At 56.3% G+C, this 22,018-nt stretch overlaps 3 protein-coding genes and 1 long non-coding RNA gene across 20 annotated transcripts in view; 1 reads left to right on the top strand and 3 right to left on the bottom strand.

Moving 5' to 3' along the window:
* Window positions 1-3,268: 3,268 nt before the first annotated feature.
* Window positions 3,269-8,876, bottom strand: LOC112551236. Its single transcript, XM_025211091.1, has 7 exons — window positions 8,872-8,876; window positions 8,555-8,822; window positions 7,145-7,232; window positions 6,828-6,911; window positions 6,061-6,098; window positions 4,400-4,522; window positions 3,269-3,392 (listed from the first exon to the last, which is right to left on the bottom strand). Exons 1-7 carry the CDS (start codon window positions 8,874-8,876, stop codon window positions 3,336-3,338), a joined length of 663 nt encoding a protein of 220 aa, XP_025066876.1. The 3' UTR covers window positions 3,269-3,335.
* A 79-nt stretch (window positions 8,877-8,955) lies between these two features.
* Window positions 8,956-17,470, top strand: LOC102388783. Of its 6 annotated transcripts, none has more exons than XR_003095477.1 (8): window positions 8,956-9,051; window positions 11,454-11,662; window positions 12,842-12,943; window positions 14,226-14,326; window positions 14,909-15,020; window positions 15,352-15,601; window positions 15,743-15,804; window positions 15,937-17,470. It is a non-coding gene; the product is annotated as an uncharacterized LOC102388783 (long non-coding RNA). The 6 variants fall into 6 exon arrangements; XR_003095476.1 differs by lacking the exon at window positions 8,956-9,051 and adding an exon at window positions 11,110-11,171; XR_003095479.1 differs by lacking the exon at window positions 8,956-9,051 and having other exon boundaries at window positions 11,524-11,662; window positions 15,937-16,064; window positions 16,663-17,470.
* Window positions 11,456-18,224, bottom strand: LOC112551239. Of its 12 annotated transcripts, none has more exons than XR_003095467.1 (6): window positions 18,149-18,216; window positions 17,780-17,849; window positions 17,465-17,542; window positions 15,262-15,466; window positions 14,891-15,018; window positions 13,690-14,277 (listed from the first exon to the last, which is right to left on the bottom strand). XR_003095467.1 is itself a non-coding variant. In XM_025211116.1 (5 exons), exons 1-5 carry the CDS (start codon window positions 18,196-18,198, stop codon window positions 11,529-11,531), a joined length of 579 nt encoding a protein of 192 aa, XP_025066901.1. In that variant the 5' UTR covers window positions 18,199-18,201; the 3' UTR covers window positions 11,456-11,528. The 12 variants fall into 12 exon arrangements, 5 of the variants coding, with proteins under 5 accessions (XP_025066901.1, XP_025066904.1, XP_025066902.1 ...); XR_003095468.1 differs by having other exon boundaries at window positions 17,780-17,818; XR_003095470.1 differs by having other exon boundaries at window positions 18,087-18,184.
* Window positions 18,225-18,253: 29 nt separating this feature from the next.
* The window catches only part of CAMTA2 (calmodulin binding transcription activator 2), a 16,570-nt gene continuing 12,805 nt past the window's right edge, over window positions 18,254-22,018 (bottom strand). The window contains 5 exon segments of the mRNA XM_025211090.1: window positions 18,254-18,409; window positions 18,411-18,679; window positions 18,682-18,805; window positions 18,927-19,037; window positions 21,932-22,011. Of these exon segments, the coding sequence (XP_025066875.1) occupies window positions 18,335-18,409; window positions 18,411-18,679; window positions 18,682-18,805; window positions 18,927-19,037; window positions 21,932-22,011 (659 nt within the window). The 3' untranslated portion in view covers window positions 18,254-18,334.

Here is a 22,018-nt window from a genome sequence, read left to right as displayed (position 1 = left end):
TATTAGGTCCCTTCCGACCCTGAAACTATGAAACTAAAGGAGTCCAAAGTAGATGCTTGCACCACCTCCGGCGGCAGTCTGTTCCAGACCTTGGGAACTCGGACAGTAAAGAAGTTCTTCCTTATGTCCAGCCTGAAACGGTCATGGAGGAGTTTGTGACCATCGGACCTTGTCATCCCTTGGGGCGCTCTGATGAACAGGCGTTCCCCCAGATCCTGGTGCACACCACTTATATACTTATAGGCAGCCACCAGGTCCCCCCTGAGCCTGTGTTTTTCCAGACTAAAGAGTCCCATGGCTCTCAGCCTCTCATCATAGAGCCTGTTCTCCTGCCCTCTGATCATGCGCATGGCTCTCCTCTGCACTCTCTCAAGCTTCTCCATGCCCTTTTTTAATTGTGGAGCCCAGAATTGGATGCAGTACTCCAGCTGCGGCCTCACCAAGGCTGAGTACAGCAGGAGGATGACATCCTGGCATTTGCTTGAGAAGCATCTATGCATGCAAGCCAGAGTTTTGCTCACTTTACTAGCTGCAACATCACATTGGTGGCTCATATTCATCTTGTGGTCAATCATGACCCGCAAGTCCCTTTTGGCCGTGACGCTAGCAAGCGTAGCACTGCCAAGCCTATAAGCATGCTGCGGGTTTTTCTTCCCAAGGTGGAGTACTTTGCATTTTTCGGTGTTGAACACCATCAGGTTTTTGTCTGCCCATTTTCTGAGCCTGTCCAGGTCAGTCTGGATCACCCTCCTGTCCTCGGGTGCAGACGCTTTACCCCAAAGTTTGGTGTCATCAGTGAACTTGGCCAGTCCGCTTCTGATACCAATGTCCACATGGTTAATAAAGATGTTAAAGATTACAGGCCCAAAGACGGAGCCTTGAGGGACCCCACTGGTCACGATGAACCACAACAATTGACTTCAGTCAACTACCACTCTCTTGGTCTGACTTCAGAGCCAATTCCCCAGTCATTGGACTGTGATGTAGCCAATGCTGCATTTGGCCAGTTTTTCTATGAGATGATCATAGGATACCAGATCGAAGGCTTTTTTAAAAACAAGATATATAACGTCAATCTCTTCTCCCTTGTCCAGGTGATAGGTCACCTAGTCATAGAAGGAGATGAGATTGGTCAGGCAAGACTTACCCGCAACAAACCCGTGTGGCTACCCCTCAGGATGTTGCCATCAGCCAGTTATCAAGAATGGTCTCTTTGATAATTTTTTCCAGGATCTTCCCTGGGATAAAGGTCAGGCTGACGGGCCTGTAGTTCTTGATCTACTCTCCTCCCTTTCTTGAAGATAGGCACCACACTGGCCTTCTTCCAATCGTCGAGCACTTTACCTGAGCGCCAGGAGTTCTCAAAGATCCGTGCCAGGGGCTGAGCTATGATGCTTGCCAGCTCCTTCAGTACTCTGGGGTGTAAACTGCCTGGGTCAGCTGACTTGAAGGTGTCCAGCCTCTCAAGGTGTTCCTTCACATGGTCAACATTGATGAAGGGTAACAATTCTCCCTCACCCTGGCCGTCCCGTACCGTATTGAGCAGGGCCGTCCCCTGGGGCTGGTGAAAATCTGATGCAAAATACCCATTAAGCAGGTTGGCTTTTTCCTGGGTGTCAGTTGTCAGCTGTCCCATATGATTTAGCAGGGGTCCAATGTTGCCCTTGCTTTTCCTCCAGCTCCCCACATATCTAAAACAGGACTTTTTATTGTCTTTGATACGTGTAGCCTGTTGGAGTTCAGTTGCAGCCTTGGCTTTCCCAGTTCACTCCTTACAGGTCCAGACCAGTGCAGAGTATTCCTCCTTGGAGGTGGATCCCGTCCTCCATCCTTTGTAGGTCTTTCTTTTTAGACACAGGAGGTCCACTAGTTCTCTGCAGAGCCAAGGGGGCTGCTGTGCCCTTTTGCTGCCTTTCCTCCGAGACGGAATAGACATTGCTTGTGCTTCCAGGATCGCTCCCTTGAGGAGCAACCACTCGTCCTGAACTCCCATCGCCTTCGGATTGTGGTCCCTTAGGGCCATTCCAACAAGCCTCCTGAGCTTGTCAAAGTAAGCTTTCCTGATGTCAAGGACTTCTGCATTGCTGACCGACTTGCCAGCTTTACAACGGATGGTGAAGGTGATCAGCTCATGGTCACTGTCTCCCAGCTTCCCTTGGATCGTTAGGTCACTGATTAAGTCATCCCCTGTTGCCAGAACCAGGTCGAGCAGCACTTTGCCTCTTGTCAGTCCACAGACTTCTTGAGTCAGATAGAGTTCATCCCCACACAAGGAAGCTTTGCGACCGTTCAGATTTGGCCAAGTGCTCTTCCCACAAGATGTCAGGGTAGTTGGTCTCCCATGACAACCATGCACCGGGAGCGTGCAGCCTCAGCCAGGTCCTTGGCGAATTCCTGGTCGAGCTCTTGATCCTGGGTAGGAGGTCTGTAGCAGACTCCCACCACTATGTCTCCTGTGCCTTGTTCACCACAGATTTTAACCCAGAGAGTCTCTAGTTGTCTACCTTGGTCGCCAATGTCGGTTTGCAGGGATGTGTAGCTTTCCTTGACATAGCATGCTACACCCCTGCCCCTTTTGTCTACACAATCTCTCCTGTACAAGGTATAGCCATCTATACCTGTGGCCCAGTCATAGGTGGAGTCCCACCAGGTCTCCATTATCCCTATGAGATCATAGTCATTCTTGTTTAGCAGGAGGACCAGTTCCTCCAGTTTATTCCCCAAGCTCCTGGCATTGGTTACACCAGCTCAGGCAGTCTGGGCCCCTCTCATTGCTTTGTTATACATGTGATGAGTGTATCCACTCTCTGCCAACAATTTTCCTTTTTGAGGAACCATCAATTTTATTTTTTGGTTCAGGTGAGGTAAAGGGTTGAGGTCTATCTAACTCAATGCCTAGTGGATGGCAACCACCAGCGGAGCAACTATTTGTTCTGCTTGATAGCGCTTCTCCATCCTCATCCACTCTTGCCCTGGCCTTCATTATGACTGTTATCATCTTATGGCAGGGGTCTGGTATTCCTGGGTGCCGCAAGCTCCACTTCTTCTATGCCTGATGGGTTGCAACCATTAACGGAGACTGATCTTCTTGTGACAGTCTTGTCACCAAAACCCAGTTTTTCCCCAGCCACTCTCTTTTCCACAGGAGGGTTTCTTTCCTAGCTATTAACATTTCAAGTGATTACAAACGCTATGATGATTTGGCATAATAAAACTCTGGGTACATTTCGAACTAGCACAGAAGATTAAATTAATTGGGATTGCTTTCTTTTGCATGGTCCAAGCCATGATCTTGCATTCTTGTGCAAGATGCACTGTTATTTTTATTTGGTCATTTAGATTTTACATGCAGGTCCAGCCAAGCTTTCACAGTCATCGCAGGCTCCGCTTACCTGTGGGAATGAGACACAGGAGATGTAGCAGCTGGAGGGACAGCAGCACCAGGCAAGCACTGACTCGGCACTCAGTTCCACCCGGGGTCACTCCCAGCCCCAAGGGGAGGAAATGCCCCTTCCCAACACACCTCCCACTGCCGGGTCCCCTGTGCTGCACCAGCTCTGCTCCCGGCACTGCCCAGGCTGCAGCCCCTTCCTGAGACACGCAGGCCCAGAGCCCAGGCTGCCTAGGGCGGAAGACAGACACCCCCGCTCTGCCCCTATCCCCCAGGAGCACAGGGGCTGGCGCAGACCCAGCCATGCAGCATTCCTGGCACTCGGCCCCCTCGGCTGCCCAGCCTGGGGTGACTTGGAGCTCTCAGGGTTGGCTCAGAGAGGGGAGGTGTCTCAGGAGCATCAGGTGGGCATGAACAGCTGCCAGCACAGCTACGAGGCCCTTTGCATTCACCTTGTTCCACAGCGACGGTGACCACGCACCAGCTGGCAGGGCCTGGCCAGGTCACAAGTCTGGTAGCTGCGCCCCCAAGCTGGCTTCTGTCCCTGCCTCTGCCCCTCCCCAAGGGCTTGTACAGAGGGTGGCATTGCCAGGAGCCCTGTGGTCCCACATGCAGCCAGAGCTGCCAGCTCCACAGGTGGGAGGGTGAGACCTGACCCCAGCCCAGGAAACAGCCCTGCCCCAGCCCATGGGAGATGAGACAGGGGCAAGGTAGCCCCCCAGGCCAGGGGTCCACATGCTAAAAACCCACCCACCACCAGGAGCCACCAAGCTCCCAGCCGGGCCAGTACTGGCACCCGGGCACAGAGGGTACAGATGGTGCCAGCACCACAATGGTCCCTCCCTAGCCTGGTTCTTCACCCTTCAAACTCGGGGACCTGAGAGACCTGCAGCAGGACTGTCCTGCCCCGAGGCAGCTTCCTGGGGCCAGCCCACAGCCCCCCGCTTTATCCAACGCCCCAGGCCCCAGTGTCCTTCCCCAGGTCGGTTCCATCATGCTGACACTCACCGGAGCGCTGCAAGGCTTCCTTTCTTCTTCTATGTCGCCACCTCCCAGGGCACAGTGCAGCCCCTCACCCAGGACTGGGGTGCGGGTGGCTCCGGGCATGATGGGCTCTAGATGTAGCCAGCTCTGTGGGGGTACATGGGGAGGTTACTGGTGCCCCTTGCCCTGCCCCCAGCCCCCTCAATGGGGGAGAATAGTCTCATCACCCCCCTGCTCTCATCCCCAGCCCCCTGCCCTCCCAGGGCACCCAGATGTGCAGCCTCCCAGGCCCCTCCATATCCTATAGAGAACCCAGGCATCTGGGCTCTGCTCCACTCCCCCCTCACAGGTGAGCTCCTAAAGTTGTCTGAGGCTGGGGGGCAACAGCTGGATCAGAACAGCTGGGTCTGTACAATCCTTGTTGTATAAGGGGTTTGTTCAACATGGACAAGTGCAAAGTCCTGCACTGAGGATGGGACAATTCCCTGCACCGGGACAGGCTGGGAGCCAACTGGCTGGGCAGCAGCTCTGCAGAACAGGCCCTGAGGAGATGGGACGAGGAGCTGGACAGGAGCCAGCAGTGTGCCCTTGTTGCCAAGAAGGCTAATGGTATCCTGGGCTGCATTGGTAGGAGCGTTGCCAGCAGATGGAGGGCAGTGATTCTTCCCCTCTGTTCGGCACTGGGGAGACCACATCTGGAGTCCTGTGTCCAGTTTTGTGTCCCCCCACTACCACCACAGAAAGGATGTGGACACATTGGACAGAGTCCAAAGGAGGGCAACAAAAATGGTTCAGGAGCTGTGGGACATGACTTGTGAGGAGAGGTGGAGGGAACTGGACTGATTTATTCTGCAGAAGGAAAGACTGAGGGGGGATTTGATAGCAGCTTTTAACTCCCTGGAAGGTGGCTCCAGAGAGGATGGAGCTGGACTGTTCTCAGTGGGGGCAGATGACAGAACAAGGAGCAATGGGCTGAAGCTGCAGCAAGGGAAGTTGAGGTTGGATTTTAGGAAGAATTTTCTCACTAGGAACAGGTTACCAGCCCCACCCTGCAACTCCTATCCTGGGTTCAGGGGAGCCAGGTGGGCACAGGCAAATGCCAGTGCAGCTAGAGGCTCCTTGCACTCACCCTGCCCTGCAGTGATGATGATCAGGCACTGGCCGGCAGGGCCTGGCCAGGTCACGGGACTGATAACTGTGCCCCTGAGCTGGCTCCTGCCCCTGCCTCTGCCCCTCCCCAGGGGCTCGCATGGTGGCTGGCATTGCCAGGAGTCCTGTGGCCCCACACACAGCCAGAGCTGCCAGCTCCACAGGAGGCAGGGCGAGACCTGATGCCAGCCCAGGAAACAGCTTTGCTCCAGCCCATGGGAGACAGGGCAGGGGCAAGGTAGCCCCCCAGGCCAGCATCCACATGCTAAAAACCCACCCACCCCCAGGAGCCACTGAGCTCCCAGCTGGGCCAGCGTTGGCACTCGGGCACGGAGGGTATAGATGACACCAGCACCATGATGGTCCCTCCCTAGGCTAGTTCTTCACCCTTCAAACTTGGGGAGCTGAGAGACTCACAGCAGGACTGTCCTGTCCTGAGGCTGCTTCCTGGGGCCAGCCCACAGCACCCCCTTTACCCACTGCCCCAGGCCCCAGCAGCCCCTCGCCTGGGTCAGGTCCATCACACTGACACTCACCGGAGCACTGCAAGGCTTCTCTCTCCAAGCTGTCCAGACTGAGAGAGAAGGAAGAGGGGGTTAGAGCTCCATGAGTGCAGAGACCCAATGCCCCCCATGCCCCACACCAGCCAATGCTAGCAAGAACATACAGACACCGCTATGACGGGCACCTTTGTGACTCCCCAGACACAAGCGAGACCCAGGGCTCTGCTCAGGCTCCCTGGCACCATCTGGCAGCTGCAAGGAGGCAGCATGGGGCTGGGCAAGGCCGTCTGCTGACGGAGATGCTCTGCAAGGAGCTACACAGCACCAGTAAGGAGTAGAGAGGGGAGGGGGCTTTGCTCTAACCAGGCGCTGCTTTGTATCCCGCTGCCTGACTCCCTGCAGAGAGAAGGCAGAGATCAGCAACTGCTGCTGCTTCCACAAGTGGGGACGGCTCCGACCTGGGGCCACAGCCCAGAAGGAGCTGCCTGCACAGCACAGAGCCGGGGGCTCAGACCAGGATGTGGGGTCAGGACACTGCCACCGGGGAGAAGATGGGGCTGTGGGGCTTGGTCCATGTAGAGCCCAAGAGCAGCCCTCAGGGCCCTCAGCAAGGCAGCCTCGCAGCACTGGTGCTGGGGTCTGGCTGCTGCCGCCCTGGGGGCACATAGACCTGGGAGCCCAGAGCAGCTGGAGAATCCCTCATCCACCAGGTCCCAGGCACAGCGGTGAGGAGCCCTCTCTGCTCCCCCGTGCCAAGGCCTGGGCATGGCCTGACCCCAAGGGCTTCGCCCAGCACTTACTGTGGAAGTATCCAGCTGTGCCCGTCCCAGCAAGGACCAGCACAACACTGATAACAATGCTCACGATCAGCATCCGGTGGGACTCTGGAAGAGGGAAGGATCCTGTGAGCAAGGGGAACCCCCAGACTTGCTCCCAACACTGCAGGGGCCAAGTGTCCCCTCCCCATCAGTGCCCCCTGCATCCCCCGACCCCCCAGTTCCTTCCACGCTCAGCAGGGTCAGTCAGCCCCTCCCTCCCCGAGCACCAGGTTTCTTCTCCTTCCCTGTGCAGGGGTCGCTCACCCGTCCTACTCTTATCCCAGCGGTCCGTCTCTCACCTGTGCCACAGGATGCCCTGGGACAGAGGAGACACCCGTTAGACCAACTGCCCCTAGGGACCCTCAGGACCCCTGCCAGGAGGCTGGGCTGCAAGGTGGATAAGAATCAATGATTTTTTTTTTTACCAGATTTTTCTTATTAAAATTGGATTATTATTTTTTAAAATCATCAATAAAATACTTTCTCTCCCGTTTAAAAAATAACAGTTACAATTAAATCTCATCACAAAGTTGCAACTAAATCTCCTCAGTTACGCCAGTCATAATACATTTCAGGACTGGGGGGGGAACCATTTAAACAGTACATGTTTACTGATGACGTTTTGTCCCAGGGCAAGGACAGGGGCGCCGTGTCCCACAGCAGTGCTTGCGTCTTGCCCAGCAGCAGGACTGAGATGCAGCGCTCACCACCCTGGACACAGGGGGAGGGGGCGGGCATTTCCGGGGGGTACCCTGGTCAGTGCTGCCCTGGGCGGTGACGCCCCTGAGACCTGGGGGCACGAGCTGGAGACCTGTGCGCTGACCCACGGCCAGAGAGAGAACAGCTGTTGCCACCGCTATCAGATGCACGGGGTTTCCCTCCACGCATCAGTCCGGGGGCAAGGGCTGGGCTCCTGCTGCAGGAGCCAGACACCCTGTGGGGGCCACCGTGTAACAGGCTGAGGCACCGATCTGCTAGGCCAGGAAAGCACCACAGCCTTGGTCTCCTGGGCACAGGCCAGGGGATGCCGTTGACACTGGTTGCGCAGAGCTGCAGCCCCAAGCCCCTGGCTGGAGACTGAGCAGGTGTTGGTGCCCCTGCCCGAGGCAATGCAGGGAGGAGCTGGCTGCAGGGACACAGGGACCAGAGGGGAGACAAGGCGACGCCCTCCTGGCTTCCCACCCCATGCTGCTGATGGGCAGGTGCCTCCCCCATGCCCTGAAGGGGAGACGCAGGCCAAGTGCTCCCCACACAGGAAAGATGTGGAGAAGTTGGAGAGAGTCCAGCGGAGGGCAAGGAAAATGGCTGGGGACCCAGGGACAGGACTTGTGAGAAGCTGAGGGAACTGGACTGACTGAGTTAGGGTTAGGACTGAGTCTGGAGAAGAGCAGACTAAGCAGGGATTTGATAGCAGCCTTCAACTCCCTGCAGAGGCTGGAGCTGGGCCGTTCTCAGTGGTGGCAGGACAAGGAGCAACCGGCTCAGGCTGCAGCAAGGGAGGTTGAGGTTGGATATTGATAGAAACTTTCTCCTGAGGAGGGTGGTGAAGCGCTGGAACAGGCTCCCCAGAGAGATGGGGGAGTCTCCATCCTTGGAGGTTTTTAGGGTCCAGCTAGACAAAGCCCCCCCGGCTGGGACGATGTCGTTGGGGCTGGTCCTGCCCGGAGCAGGGGCTGGACTACGTGTGACCTCCCGAGCTCGCTCCCAACCTGAATTTTCAAGGGACAAGGCGGGGGAAGGGCCCCCCGGGAGAGGACGAGACCCTCAGAGTCGCGTTCTCTGGGCGGGACAACACGGCCTGTAGGCTGTAGACAGGAAGCGACGTCTTCCCGGCCACCCTGGAAAAGTTTTTGCAGAGGAAAAAAAAAGTTGTTTTCTGTGTCCCTCCTCCGGCAAAAAGTAGTCCCCTCCAGGCAGTGACGTTTCAGGGCGGGGCCAGCCAATGGGAGCGCGCCGGACCCGCGGAAGCCCTGTTCTCTTTGCACAGGGGCCTTCGCTCCCCTCCCCTTTGCAAAGTAGTCCCGGCTGCATGCAAAGGCGCGGAGAGATCCAGCCCAACCCGGGTGGGGCTTACGTAGCGGCCGTGGCCGCGCCTTGTGCTCCTGGCGGCAGCGTCCCGCCCGCGCCCCTTCTGCCCCCGGCTCGCTCGCCCCGGGCGCCCCCGCCCCCGCCCCCGCCCTGGCTGCAAGGGCTCGCCACCTGCACGGTAGTTATATTTTTCGGGGGAGGTAGCATGGCAAACACGTGCATGGGGGCAATGCATGCTAGCGCGGCCTGTATGGGTAAAAGGGCGGGGGCCACCAGGAGGAAGGGTGGGGGGTCACATTGCAAAACAGGGCACAGGGGCACAGACATGAAATCAGGGGGGCTGTATGTAAAAGCCCCTTTGACCTCACCTAGCTGCCCGCCTGCTCCATGAAGTCCCAAGGGCCGGGAGGGGGTCAGTGACCCTCCTCCTCCCCTCCCACTCCCCACACACACACACACACAAGAGTCAAGTACCAGTGCGTGGGGGCATGTGCCCCCCAGATCTGTGCACAGGATGGGGGCAGGCTGCCCACTGCGGGCTGGGGCTCTGCCCTGCTACCACTGCCTTGGGAGCTGCATGGCCACATGGTGACCCCCCCCAACTATGCACTGGCCCCAGGGCCCCATTCACCCCAGCCCCACTCCCTCCCTCACTGTGGGGACCTTGATCTGCCCCTGCCCCACCCTGCCCTTCCCCTACACAGACTTACCTGCTGGGCCAGGGGCAGGTACTTATTTTGGCTGGGGGGGTGGGGTGTCGCTTAACAATATTTTTCTCCTGACTTGTGTGCTTGCACTGTATATATGTAGAAGGGATTCCATAATAGCTGAAAATGAGGTCAAAACGATGAGTCATTCAAGAACCCAGTGCCCAAAACACATGCACATGAATACCAACACAGCTGTCAGACGTACACATATGGCACATGCACACAGCCTGCACGCGCACACGTGTGCACGTGCAGATGAGGCATCTAGTGTGTGCGTGTGCACACATCCACACACAGTACACCCCAGGTGTCCAGGACATGCACAGAGACGCTGCCCCCAGGGGACACACGTGCACAGACACCAGTAGAACAAAGGCCTGCACCCATTAGGAATAAAGGCAGCCCCATGGTGTGTCAAATAAAAATTAAAAAAAAAAAAGAAAGAAGTCAGGTCTGAAAGTGCACTTTTATGAACCACCAGAAACATTGGTTGTGTGGCAGGGAACAGCACCGTACTTGGACTCCTGGTGGCTCCGGGCAAACGTTTAGTATCAGGCCTCCCTTTGCCAGGCACAATGATAATAATAATCAGACCACAGAAAAAAAAATTACTGCCCTTTCTGTCTGGGGCAGCTGCCAGGTTTGCCCAAGACTGAGGCATGTAATTGCCTTCCCTACAGATCTGAGGACCTAGCAACTAATTTATTTTAACATTTAATTTTTAAAAGCAGCTCCAAAAAAAGCAGCTCAAAAAAGTAGTTCAAGAATGTTGCTGTGTTGAGCCTAGGAAATGGTGAAACCCTTGGATATTGCTCCAGACTTATTTACATACTTTCTGGAGGGTAGGGTTTGGCAGTGTACCAGAGTGTCAAGAAATCCAATTATTTAAGCTTCCAAAACAATAATTTTGTATTTGGCATGTGACAAGGCTGACTGAATTGTTTTAATTTTGTTTTTTTTAAGGACAATTTTTTGTGTTTCCATCAAATCAGCTAAACCAATTCCAAATTCGTGAGTCATTCAAGGTTCCTTGGGTGAATTTGATATCTTTTATTAGACCAACCCAAATAGTTGGAGAATAGTTATTAAGCAAGCTTTCGGGTTCAAAAACCCTTTGTCAGGCTCAGGAAGCTGCAGCAGTCGGTGTGTGCTCCTCCTGGATGGAATGAAAAGTAAAGAAGCCAGGGGCTGGGCTGGGCTGGGCTGGGCTGGGCTAGGCTGGGGAGTCAGTTGCCAGGCAGATTATAATGTATCAAAAATCCATTGTCTATATTAAAGAAACCAGAGGCTGGGCTGGGGAGTCAGATGTCAAAAATCCAATGTGTATGTTTAGTCCATGATCTCTAGTATCCAGGAGGTTGATGAAAAGGAGCTCATAGGCTCGTCTCTGGGAAGTGTGTAAGTTTCCCTTGAGGATCAGGACTGAGAGATTGGAGAGAGGGCGGCCCTCCTGTGAGAAATGTGCCCCCACCGGTAATTGAGTGTTTCTGTCTTTGATAGATTTCCGGTGTGCGTTCATTCTGGTGCGCAGTTGTTGTTTGGTCTCTCCTACATATCTTCCATCAGGGCATTTGGTGCATTGGATGAGGTATATCACATTTCTGGAGGTGCAGCTGTAAGATCCTGGGATGCTGATGGCTCTGTTGTGGGGTGTAGTAATAGTGGGGGGTGGTGGAGATGTGTTGGCAGGGTTTGCATTTCTTGTCATGGCACGGTCTGGATCCTTTTGGTGTGTTCTGGGCTTGAGGAAGTTTGCTTCTGGTGATGAGGTTGGCGAGGTTCGGTGCTTGTTTAAAGGCTAGGATGGGTGGCTCTGTGAAGATCTTTTTAAGAATAGTCATTCAAGAACCACATGTGGTCTTACTTCCAGCAAATATCCTCCACCCCAGCCTAGGGCTTCAGATGCTTCCAAGTCCTTTGGCAGGTGTCCTAATGAATGTGAACCTTAAAGCAGCTGCAGGCAGCCAGACTTTCGATGCCGAAGCCCCCACCCCGGCACAGTTTCATCCTAGGGACACGGACGTGGTGAACAACAGCGGTGACTAGAACTGGGTCCCCAGGACTATGTACACCTGCCAGGTGAGTCCCTGTGGAGTCTTGCTCAGGCCCTAGGGTCTTCTCCATTGCCTTATGGGTCCGTCCCCCCCGACAACCCTGGCATCCGGGCTCCAGCCCCCCACTCTCACCCAGCAGACACAGGCATTGGTGGCAGGGCCACAGTAAGACATAGACAAACTTGGACGAGGGGGTGGAAAGCACACTGTCCAAGTTTGCTGATGACATTAAGATGTGGGGCGAGGTGGACACACTTGAAGGGAGAGAGGGGCTGCAACTAGATTTAGACAGACTACAAAAGTGGGCAGATGAGAATAGGATGGGGTTCAACGTAAACAAATGCAGGGTGCTGCACCTTGGGGGAAGGAATCCACAGCATACATACAGGCTGGGGAGTTCCCCTCTTGAAAGCACAGAGGCGGAAAGGGATCTTGGAGTCATTATTGACTACAAGATGAACATGAGCCGTCAATGCCAGACTGCAGCCAGCCATACCTTGTCATGCATCCAAAGGTGCATCTGAAGCTGGTCCACAGAGGTAATACTCCCCCTCCATGCAACTTTGGTCAGGCCGCAGTTGGAGTACTGCGTCCAGTACTGGGCACTGCACTTCAAAAGGGATGTGGCCAGCCTGGAGAGGGTTCAGAGGAGGGCCACCCGCTTGGTGAGAGGGCAGCAGGGCAGGCCCCACAAGGAGAGAATGAAGGACCTGCCTCAGCAAGAGGAGGCTGAGGGGGGACCTGGTGGCTGCCTACAAGCTCATCAGGGGGGAATCAACAGCAAATAGGCAGAGCCCTTTTCTCCCCAGCACCACCTGGGGTGACGAGGAACAATGGTCATAAGCTGATGGAGAATAGGTTTAGGTTGGAGATCAGAAGGCAATATGTTACAGTTAGGGTGGCCACAATCGGGAACCAACTTCCAGGGAAGTGGTCCTCGCCCCTACCTTGGGCAAATTCAAGAGGAGGTTGGACAATCACCTGTCTGGGGTCTTGTGAACACAGCATTCATTCCTGCCTGTGGCAGGGGGGCAGGCTAGATGATCTGTTCAGGTCCCTCTTGACCCTAGCTACTATGAAACTAGTCACATGCCTAGGGCCCTTAGTGGAGAAGGCCCAGTTGTGCTTATTTTACTTCTTAGAATTATTGAGTAAAACAAAGTGATAAAAAATGTCAACTTTTTGCGCAATTTTGTTTGCCTAGAGCCTGCTAAAAAGTTAATCCAGTCCTGACCAGAAATAACCAGCAAGACTTTGGTTAAAAGCAGACAAGCTCTGCAGACAGGAAATGGGTCACCACAAGCCGGTACCAAAATCCCCTCTCTCTGGATACCAAAATATGCCCCAAATACAGCTGGGGGTGGGGGGAGGAGGCTTCTCCCCTCCCAGGTGTTGGGGAAGGGGGCAGAGAATAGGGACTTGTCCAGGCCTAGCTGTTCTGCTCCAGCTGTTCCCCCCACACACTGCTTGCCTCACTCAGCAGCTCCCTGCACAGGCAGGGGGAGCTTGGATGCCTGGGGTCTCTCCCCAGCTCACCTACCTGGGTTCTGCCCTTGGCTGTGGCTGGAGCCTGGGTGCCTGAACCCCTGGGTTCTCTATAGGGCAGGGGCAGGCAATTATTCCAGGCAGAGGGCTGCTTACCCAGTTTTGGCAAGCTGTCAAGGGCTGAATAGGGAGCCCTGCCCCCTGGTTGCCATCTTGGGACCTGAAGCCCTGCCCCCTAACCCCCAACCTTTGCCCCCTGAAGTACTCCTTTCAAACAGTGGTTTGGCCATCTCAGAACGAGAAAAATGCCAAATTTTATTCTAAAAATCAAACATCTAAAACATCCATTTATTTGATTATAAAAAATTGTTTTGTCCTGATTTACATGTTTGTGTAGTGTGCATAGAGGTGATTGCATATAATAGCTGAAAATGAAGTCTTACTCTTGTAAACTGTGGAGGTGTAGGGGGCATGGGGGTGGGGATAGGTTTGTGGGGGGCTGTGGGTGTGTGGGTATGTGGGGGAGGCTGTGGGTGTGTGAGGGGGGTGGCTAGGGGTGGGGGGGGGATGGGGCGAGGGGGGGTCTGCATGTATGGCAGTGTGAGGGGGAGTGCATGTGTATGGTGGGGAGTGCTTGTGGAACTCACCCTATGAACACACACACACACACACACTGTGCTTGCCTCACTACCTATGTGCACACACAGTATACTTGCCTCGCTAGGCACATGTACACAGTGTACTGACCTCACTAGACACTCACATGCACACACACACTGGTGGCCTTACTAGATGTGTGCACACGTGTGCACTGGTGGCCTCACTAGGCACGCGCACACATACACACAGTGTGCTTGCCTCACTAATGTTGTGGGGGGCAGCAAATAGGGGGCTTGTCTGGGTCCAGCTTCCCCCCCTCCCCCCAAATGACCTTAACAGCTCCACTGGGGAGGAGCCCAGGTACCTGGTTTCTGTTCCCCTTCTCTGGGTGCTTGGGTGCCTGGTGTCCCTCCCCAGCCCTGGGGGCCTGGATGCCTGTGTTCTGTCTGTTCTGGGGTGTTGGGGTAGGGCTGCAGCACCCCTGATCTCCCCCGTGCTGGCAGGAAGGACCTGGGTGCCACAGGCCAGAGTCACCAGACGAAGATGATAGAGATTCTGAAGAAGAAATGTCAGTCGTGTCCAAACCCATGGAAGAAATATGTTGGTAGGTAACGATCTTGGCATTGTGATTCCTGGCCCTGCTTGGTACCCGCCCGCCCCCCCCCCCCCCCCCCCCCCAAGCGCATGGGTTTTGTGGGGTTTAAGGCCCCACCAGAGACTCTGGGTGCTGGCTATAACCTGGGATGGGATGGGGACTGGGCTCTGCCAGTGCTACTGCTGCGACTGGCCCTACACAGTCCTGGCTGAAGGGTCTTGCCCCGCTGCTCAGTCATACCATTGGGGGCAGGCAGGGATTTGCCCTCTGCCCAGCCTGGGGGGTTCCCCTACCTCTGCAGCGGGGATACAGCCTAGGCCTAGGCTCTCGTGTATGATGTCCCCCCCAGCAGCAGGACATGGGGATGTGGCCCCGCTGCTGTCCCCAGGGCAGGGGTGGGGGCAAGGCCTGGGGGTGACAGCAGCTGTAGGAAGGAGTTACAGGATGGAGCGGTCTGGCCTGCATGGGTCTGATCCTGCTGCCTCAGGCAGGGGTTGGGTTGGATATGCCCCTGGGGGCAGGTGCCCAGGAGTGAGGAGAGGTGCTTGTGCTGCATTCGCTGCTGCCTCTTACCACTGCTTCCCCTCCCAGTCTGCCTCCTGGTGCTGGTGCCAGTGATAGCAGTGACAGTGTGGCTTTGTAAGACATCGGGGATGCACGACACAGTCACAGAATAAGACGCTGACACCTTCCTCCAGTTCCTGTAAGCAATGGGGAGGAGCTGGGGGTCTGGACACCTGGGTTCTCTCCCAGCTCTGAGAGGAACAGGGACTGATGGGTAGAGCTGGAAGCCCGGACACCTTGGTTTGAAAGGCTGAGCCCCATTTTACAGCATCACCCCAGAGCCAGCCACATCCCAGCCGGGTTACACCCAGGCCAACGCCCACCCCCAAGTCAGCTGCAGTTCAGCTCCCTGCTGTACCTAGCGCTCAGTGCTGTCTTACCAGCTGGGAGGGGTTTTGCCCCACATGCTGTCTGGTAGGGATGGGGGTGGGTGGTCCACGTCTGCCTGAATGTCCCCCTGTCTCCTGCAGCTTCCAGCTCCTCCAAGTTTGTGGCTACTTCTCCGGTTCCTCCTACAAAGGCCAGCCCCGCAGGGATAGTTGTCTCCAGCCCTATCCTCCTCAGCCACTCTGCATGTGTCACCTTCTGTAAAGAACAAGGTCGGCAACTGATCAGCTTTGACATGAGACAGCTATACAAGGGAAAAGCTGGCAGTGCGACTAGCTCTGGGGTGAAGTGTCATGGCTGGCTGTAACAAGATGCTGAGATACTGCGTCTCAGGTGGGGCACTGGGGCTGGTTGTACAGGGCTGATGCAGCTGGCTTTGGGGTGGGCAGTGGGGCTGGGTATAATAGGGCCCCTGCTGCAGCTGGCTCTGGGGTGGATGTGCAGCACCACGGGCTGTCTCGTTTCTCCCTGCAGGAGCAGTCGGAGCATTACAACAGCGTGTGGGTCCAACCCTCTTCAACTGTGCATGAGCGTGGGTGAGCGTCCTGTCAGGCTCGGTGGTGGGGACCTGGGTGCCAGGACGCACTGGAGACGGGCTGGGAGCAGCTAGCGCAGTTGTGCTATGTGCTGCTGGCTGGGAGCATCTAACAGCATCTCCTCCCCTCTAGGATCTGCTTCTCATCCTCTAGGTAGGAGCTCAAGAAGAGTGGCCTCAGCGTAGTCGGGCCTTGCTATTGCAGGAGATCACCACCACCGCCACTCCCTAGACCCCAGAGGGCTGCTGGGCCTAGCCCAGGTATGGATCGATGGGGAGCTTAGAGCATTTCTGTCACACCCAAGCTGCATCTTTTCTTGTCTTCCCCACTCTGGGCTGGAAACCTGGGTCTTCAGTGCTGTAATTACAGGTGGCCAGGGGAGAAATTCCACTTCCAGCGCACAGCAGAGCAGAGCTAATTTATCTGCGCTATTCATACCGTATTACCTCATATGCGTGAGGTAGAGGATGAAGGCCCCCCTCCCCACCTTCAGGACAACTCTTTCCAACCAGACTGGTGTTATTTATGAGTTCTGCTTGCTTCCTTGGATTTCTCCACCCCCTGCCAGGGGTCTAATGGGGCTCCCAGGAGGTGGCCACACTACACCTTTCCCAGCCCCAAGGGTCACAGAGCTTCAGAGCCAAGAACAACCCTGAAAGGCTTCATCTGTGTGCAGGGACCAAGGTTGGCAAAAGGGGGTCTCTAAGGTATGAGGGGAGTCAATGGCAGCAGGTCTGGTCTGCTCTGGCCTCCCTCTAGGGTCTGTCCTATACACTCCATTTCTATGAAGCACTGGCAAGGGGTGGGGAGTTAACTTAAAAGTGAAGGCATAAACTCATTTTGTAAATCTTTTCCCAGGGGCTATAGCACTAGGAAGACATCTGCCTCCAGCCTTCCCACCATGTGCAGGAACCTGGCAGTGAACAATGTTTTCTCTCACACATGCACAATATTCAATAGCATTAAGGAGGTGGGGTTTGGCCCTGAGCTCTGCTGATCATGTCGTGGGTTGGGAAGGTGGATCTCTGCCTGAATGGAAGCAACCCAGACATGCATGAGATGCATCTCAAGGGATTTTAAGACTCCCCAAATGGATACCAGATCCAGGGTCAGGAAGGAATCCCCCCTGCCCGCCCCCCGCCCCATAGTTAAGCTGGTCTGGAGTCAGGGGGTTTGTCCTCTACAGCAGGGGCATGGCCTTGGCCTGGGGTCTCTCAAGTGTCCGCTACTAACCCTTCACAGCAGCAGGACGTTGGCTGCTGTGGCCCCCCCCGCCCGCCCCGGCCCCCCGCTTTCCCTGAGGCTGAGGTGATGTCTGGTGCTCCATTGTGTTGCTCATAAGTCAGATACGGGTTTACGTGGACTGGTTTGCACAAGGCTGGAGCTGCTTCAGGCAGGGCTTGGACTGGATGTGATCTCAGTGCAAGGGGCGGGGTGGGGTGGCCTTTCCAGCCCCAGTTCTCTATGGCTCTGACTTTTCCCTGGAGGGTCCTTTCCAGCCCCCCTCACTGCACTTCCTGTGCACACTGCGACAATCCCTCTCCCTGTCTCACTCTACCCAAGGGATTCTCCGTTCTTTTGTCCCCACTTTCCTTTTTAAACCAGACTTGTCTTCATGAATATGAAAGGGGATCTCCTGGCCCCTCTCCAGGGCGTTTACCTGACTCCCCGCTGTCTTTACACCTCTGCCAGGGGGTCAAACTGCATATGTGGAAACTGGTGCTGCATCTTCCACCAACTTGAAACAAATACGGAAAAAAATAGTACTTTTTCCTATGTACTTTCGAAGGATGTGTTTACCAAAGATTGATTCATATTTGTTTTTAACATAGCAAAATTAGCAATAACAAGGATGTGTTTTCTTTATGGGTATATTTTTTAACGTTCATCACAAAACTAGCAATATTTTGTTAATGTATAGGGAAAAAATAATGTATTTTCTAGGATTGTTGATGTGGGTTTTTAATTTTCATACCTGTTGACAGATGGTGTTATTTTGTGAAGTTTTCTGGTACTGTAAAGGGAGACATTGTTGGGACAGCAGCCTATGAATGTAATTGGGGGGGGGGAGAGGGGGGACTCATGGTTTTTCAATTGAAAAACAAGCCAAAAAAGAACAAGGCTGTGGGTTTCCTTGCTGTGGGGGGCAACCCTGTCTGGGGAGGATGGGGCTGACCCTGTCTCGGCCGAGGTGGGGCTGCCAGGCAGGGTCAGCCCGTGGCCAGGGGTCCATTCCCCTCCCCCAACCCATATGGGCCTAAGCAGCCTGGGCCTTCCGTTACCATGGAAACCGTAGGAGGGGCTAATTTGGAACCAAATGAATTCTCCTCCGTTTCCCCCTCACCATGCACTCCGACTACCTCCACCCCTTTCCCCGGACGTGGGCGCCGCCATCTTGCCGGTCCTTTTGCGACACCGCGGTACTTCACCGCAGTGAGGGCAAGTACTTCGCGACGCCGCCCCTTTACGGCTCGGCTGGAGGGGTGGGGTTTTACGGCAGTGAAGGGACTGCGGCTGCCGCGCTTGACGGTCAGAGGGGGCCGTTGCGCCTGGTTCCCATGGCAACGCTGATGGCTAGCGTCCTCTCCGTAGCTCCCCAGCATCTTCCCCGTATCCCCCAGCGCTTCCTAGTACCCTCCTGGTATCACCAGTATCCCCCAGGAGGACCCGCACCCTGCACTAACTCACCCCCTCTGCCCTCGCCCCCACAGACACACACAGGACCAGGGCGAGGGGCTCCGGGCATTTATTCCACCACTTTCCTGGCACAGCTGTCCCTGCCACAGGGCAACCGGCTCACTCGTCAGGGCCAACACAGCCTCCCCAGGGCCCACAGCTTCATACAGCCAAGATGCGGCTGGCTCTGGGGGGGGTCAGGCCAGGGCTAAGGCACGGCGCTGGCAGATCCAGCGATACTGTCTGGCAGAGGTCGGGGTAGATGCTCTGCTTGTCCCTGAAGGCGCCGTACTGCTCCTGCGGTGGTCCCGGGGTCATCCTCAGCCTGGGGGGGCAGAAAGAGCAGGTCTGCTCTGGGGGGAGGAGGGTGCTGGGGTCCTGCTGCCCCCCGACAATGCACTGCTCCCATGACTTCAGTTCGCTGCAACCCATCTCTGTGCCTGTACCTGATGCCCCGGGTGCCGGGGTCGCCCACCCAGCTCGTTTCCGGCTGGGCCCTGGATGCGGAGTCCGATCCAGTAGTAGGCTTCATGACGTTTGTGCCTGGCCAGGAAGTCCTAGAGGGCCAGGCACGGGTCAGGGAAGCCGCACGGCCCAGTTCCTCCCCCACCCACGCTCTAATCACCAAGCCCCTATATCCTCCAAGACTGGGGACAGAAGCCAGGGATCCAGGTAGGGAGCAAGGGGAACTGGGGGGGTGGGGGTTCTGCCACAGACACCCCTGAGGAGCCCTGCCCGCCACAAAGCTTGGTGGATGTGTGACCCCAGGCTTCCGGCTGCCACCCCCAGACCCGTGTGCTCCAACTCTGCCCAGGTGTATTTAGCAGTGGACGCCAGGGAAGGGACGCGTAGCCAGGGGATGCGTAGCCAAAGGGACCCACGCATGGTCACACCCCTCGCTCTCAGCCCATCTCTGGCCTTTCTTCAGAGCCATGACCCTGATGTGTGATATTATTTCACATTTTAATTAGTCAATCGACCTTTCTGCTGTTGTACCCACGGAGGCCCCACCCCAGACCCAGTCGCATTCCAAGCCCCATTACACCCAGCCCCTCCCCACAGTCCCATTATACTGAGCTCCCACCCCAGAGCCAGCAGTTTTGATGACATCCTCAGTCTTGATCTTATATAATTTGTTACTAACAGCTTTTAACTGCACCCAGATTAGCTTTGAAACAGGAACCAGGAGGCAGGAATAAGGAATAAAGAACAAACTCCAGCCTCATTTGCCTGCCCCAGCACCCAGCTTGGCCTGGATGCCACAGAGCGGGCAGAGAACCCAGGCATCCAGGCTGCCAGCTGCCCAGCTCCAAACACCCAGCCCCACTTCTGTTCCAAAGTGGGGAGAGACCCCAGGTATCCAGGTCAGAAGTGAGGGGCACTGGCTAAGCAGGGGGGGGTGGGGGCCGCAGTTTGGGAGTGAGGAGCACCCAGGTGACAAGGAGACTACAGGTCAGGAGTGAGGGACACCAGCCAGCTGGGGGTCTGGGGGCTTCTACCTGCCCTGTGCCTGCGCAGCCACTGGAGGGACCCCAAGGCATCCAGCTCCTCCATGGGGCAAGAGCACTGTGTGCAGGCAGGAAGCACTCAGGTGGGTGGGGAAAGGGCTAGTGGTTACAGCGCAGGTGGGGAAAGCTGGGGGCCCTGGTGCCTGGGTTCTCTCGGAGGGGAGAGGCTGGGGGGGCTTTGAGCCTACCCTGATACCCTCCCCCCATCAATGGAGCACCAGATCCATACGGCTGAAAGTACCCTGCAGTCCTGCCAGTGCCCTCACTTCCGACCTGCAGCACCCTGTCTGTAGCGGGGGCCCAATACTGGGGCACTGGTCCCCATTCTGAGGGATGCAGGGTTTGCCCCCCTCAGACACACACATCTCAGCTGGCAGCTTCAAGGGGGGGCATCCAGCTGGTGGCAGATGTTGGCTCATGCACCAACTGGCTCTATCTTGGGTGTGCTGGGGAGTTCTGGGGCTCAGCTGCACCTGGAAGGAAAAGCAATTTGGGGAGGGGGGCAGTCAGAGCTGGTTGTGCAGCAGGGGCATGGCCTGGGCCTGGGCTCTCTGCAGAGTCTCCGGCCCCCAGCAGCAGCACAACATAGTGGCCACAGTCCTACAGGGGTGCTGGCAGCTGTAGGAAGCGGTTAGGGGATGGGGGTGTCTGGGCTGCACAGGGCTGATCCTGCTGCCTCAGGCAGGGTGGGGGTGGCTGGACTTGCCCCTGGGGGCCCTTACAGACCCCGGCTTGAGGAACCCAGGTGTCCAGGAATGGGGAGAGAGATGTTTGTGCTGCACTCGCTGACTCCTCTTACCCCTGCTCTACCCCAGTTCAATTCAGGGACACTGGCCATAATGGGGCTGTTTGCACTGATGACGAACCACACCATGATGCTGCCTCCGGCCATAACGCGTAAGCAAGAAGTGGGGGACAGCAGAGGGCCCAGACCCCTCAGTTCGAGGGGGCGACCCTGTTGTACCCAGCACCACCTGCAGCTCAGCCCCCAGTGCTCTCCTACCGCCTGCAATAGGTCTCATCCTGCGTGCTGTCTGGGGGTCCTGGAACATCTACATCTGCCCGAATGTCCCCCCATCTCTTGTAGCTCCTCCTGCACTGGCTACTCCTGCATGCCCCTCCAAGGCGGTGGCCCCATCTCCTTCAGTCCTTGGCCTCAGCCTGCTGCTGCTCCGTGCTCTTGGTGCTGCTGCCCAGCTCTGATGGTGCAGGTAGAGATACGAAGGCGAAGCGGACAGTGCTGCTGGCTCTGGGGTGCAGTGTCATGGCTGGGCGTAACGAGGGGCTGAGACTGCGCCACATCTGGGGCTGGCTGTGTGTCCCATGGAGTCCCCAAAGGCATCTCCCCTCTCTCAAGCCCGAGCCGAGCTGCACAGGGAGCCAGGATGAAGCCAAGCTGCTGCCCTCACCCCGCGGAAACACTGCGCCAGGGAGGCCGGGGGGGGGCTCAGTGCCAGCTGCATCCTGGGGTGCCCCCAACCCACAGTTGCCACTGCCATCTGCCCACCCACCCACCCTGAAGACCCTTCTACATCTACAGATGCTTCCACACTTCTTTTTTCACTTGGTTTTCAATTAAAAACAAACCCAGAAAAAAAGAGGCTGTGGGTTTCCCTAAAGGGATCCTACCCCCCAGACCCCTGCTTTCCCCAGGCGTCCGGGCCTCCAGCCCGAGCCCAGATACAGCCCAGGCGTCCGGACAGGGCCAGGCCATGACCCGCCATGGGCCGAGGCAGTCTGGGCCTGCAGAGCCCCCCGCTACCATGGAAACCCTAATTGGGACGGAGAGAGGAACTCACCCCTGACTCGTTTTGTTTCCCTTGACCTTTCACACTGACCCCTGGCCTGGCTATTCGCACTACACTCTGACCCACACCCTGAGCGCCGTCCCTGACCCTTCACAGTCACCCTGCCCCGCCTCCAGCCCCGCACACCCCCGCGACCTGCTCGCCACCATCTTGGTTACAGCAACTTCTGGCGGGGCCCCGTGCTTCCGGCCCCCGGCGCCGGAAGTCGCCGATCGGGAGGGG

Source organism: Alligator sinensis, unplaced genomic scaffold (assembly GCF_000455745.1).
Source record: "Alligator sinensis unplaced genomic scaffold, ASM45574v1 scaffold553_1, whole genome shotgun sequence".
Lineage (NCBI taxonomy): Eukaryota > Metazoa > Chordata > Crocodylia > Alligatoridae > Alligator > Alligator sinensis.
The sequence above is the reverse complement of the archived record's forward strand: the minus strand, read 5'-3'. Positions and strand labels throughout refer to the sequence as shown.

What these genes read in the sequence shown, in the direction of transcription:
- LOC112551239 (XM_025211115.1), bottom strand. Translation starts at nt 18,198, where the DNA reads ATGGCGGCGCCCACGTCCGGGGAAAGGGGTGGAGGTAGTCGGAGTGCA. An exon ending in ATAACACCATCTGTCAACAG is followed by an intron (nt 15,467 to 17,779) that starts GTATGAAAATTA and finishes TGTTCTTTACAG; the next exon opens with AAGGTGACACATGCAGAGTG. An exon ending in GGCAAAACCCCTCCCAGCTG is followed by an intron (nt 14,278 to 15,261) that starts GTAAGACAGCAC and finishes TTTCTTCTTCAG; the next exon opens with AATCTCTATCATCTTCGTCT.
- LOC112551236 (XM_025211091.1), bottom strand. An exon ending in AGAAGCCTTGCAGTGCTCCG is followed by an intron (nt 4,523 to 6,060) that starts GTGAGTGTCAGT and finishes GTACCCCCACAG; the next exon opens with AGCTGGCTACATCTAGAGCC. An exon ending in GGAAGCCTTGCAGCGCTCCG is followed by an intron (nt 3,393 to 4,399) that starts GTGAGTGTCAGC and finishes TCATTCCCACAG; the next exon opens with GTAAGCGGAGCCTGCGATGA.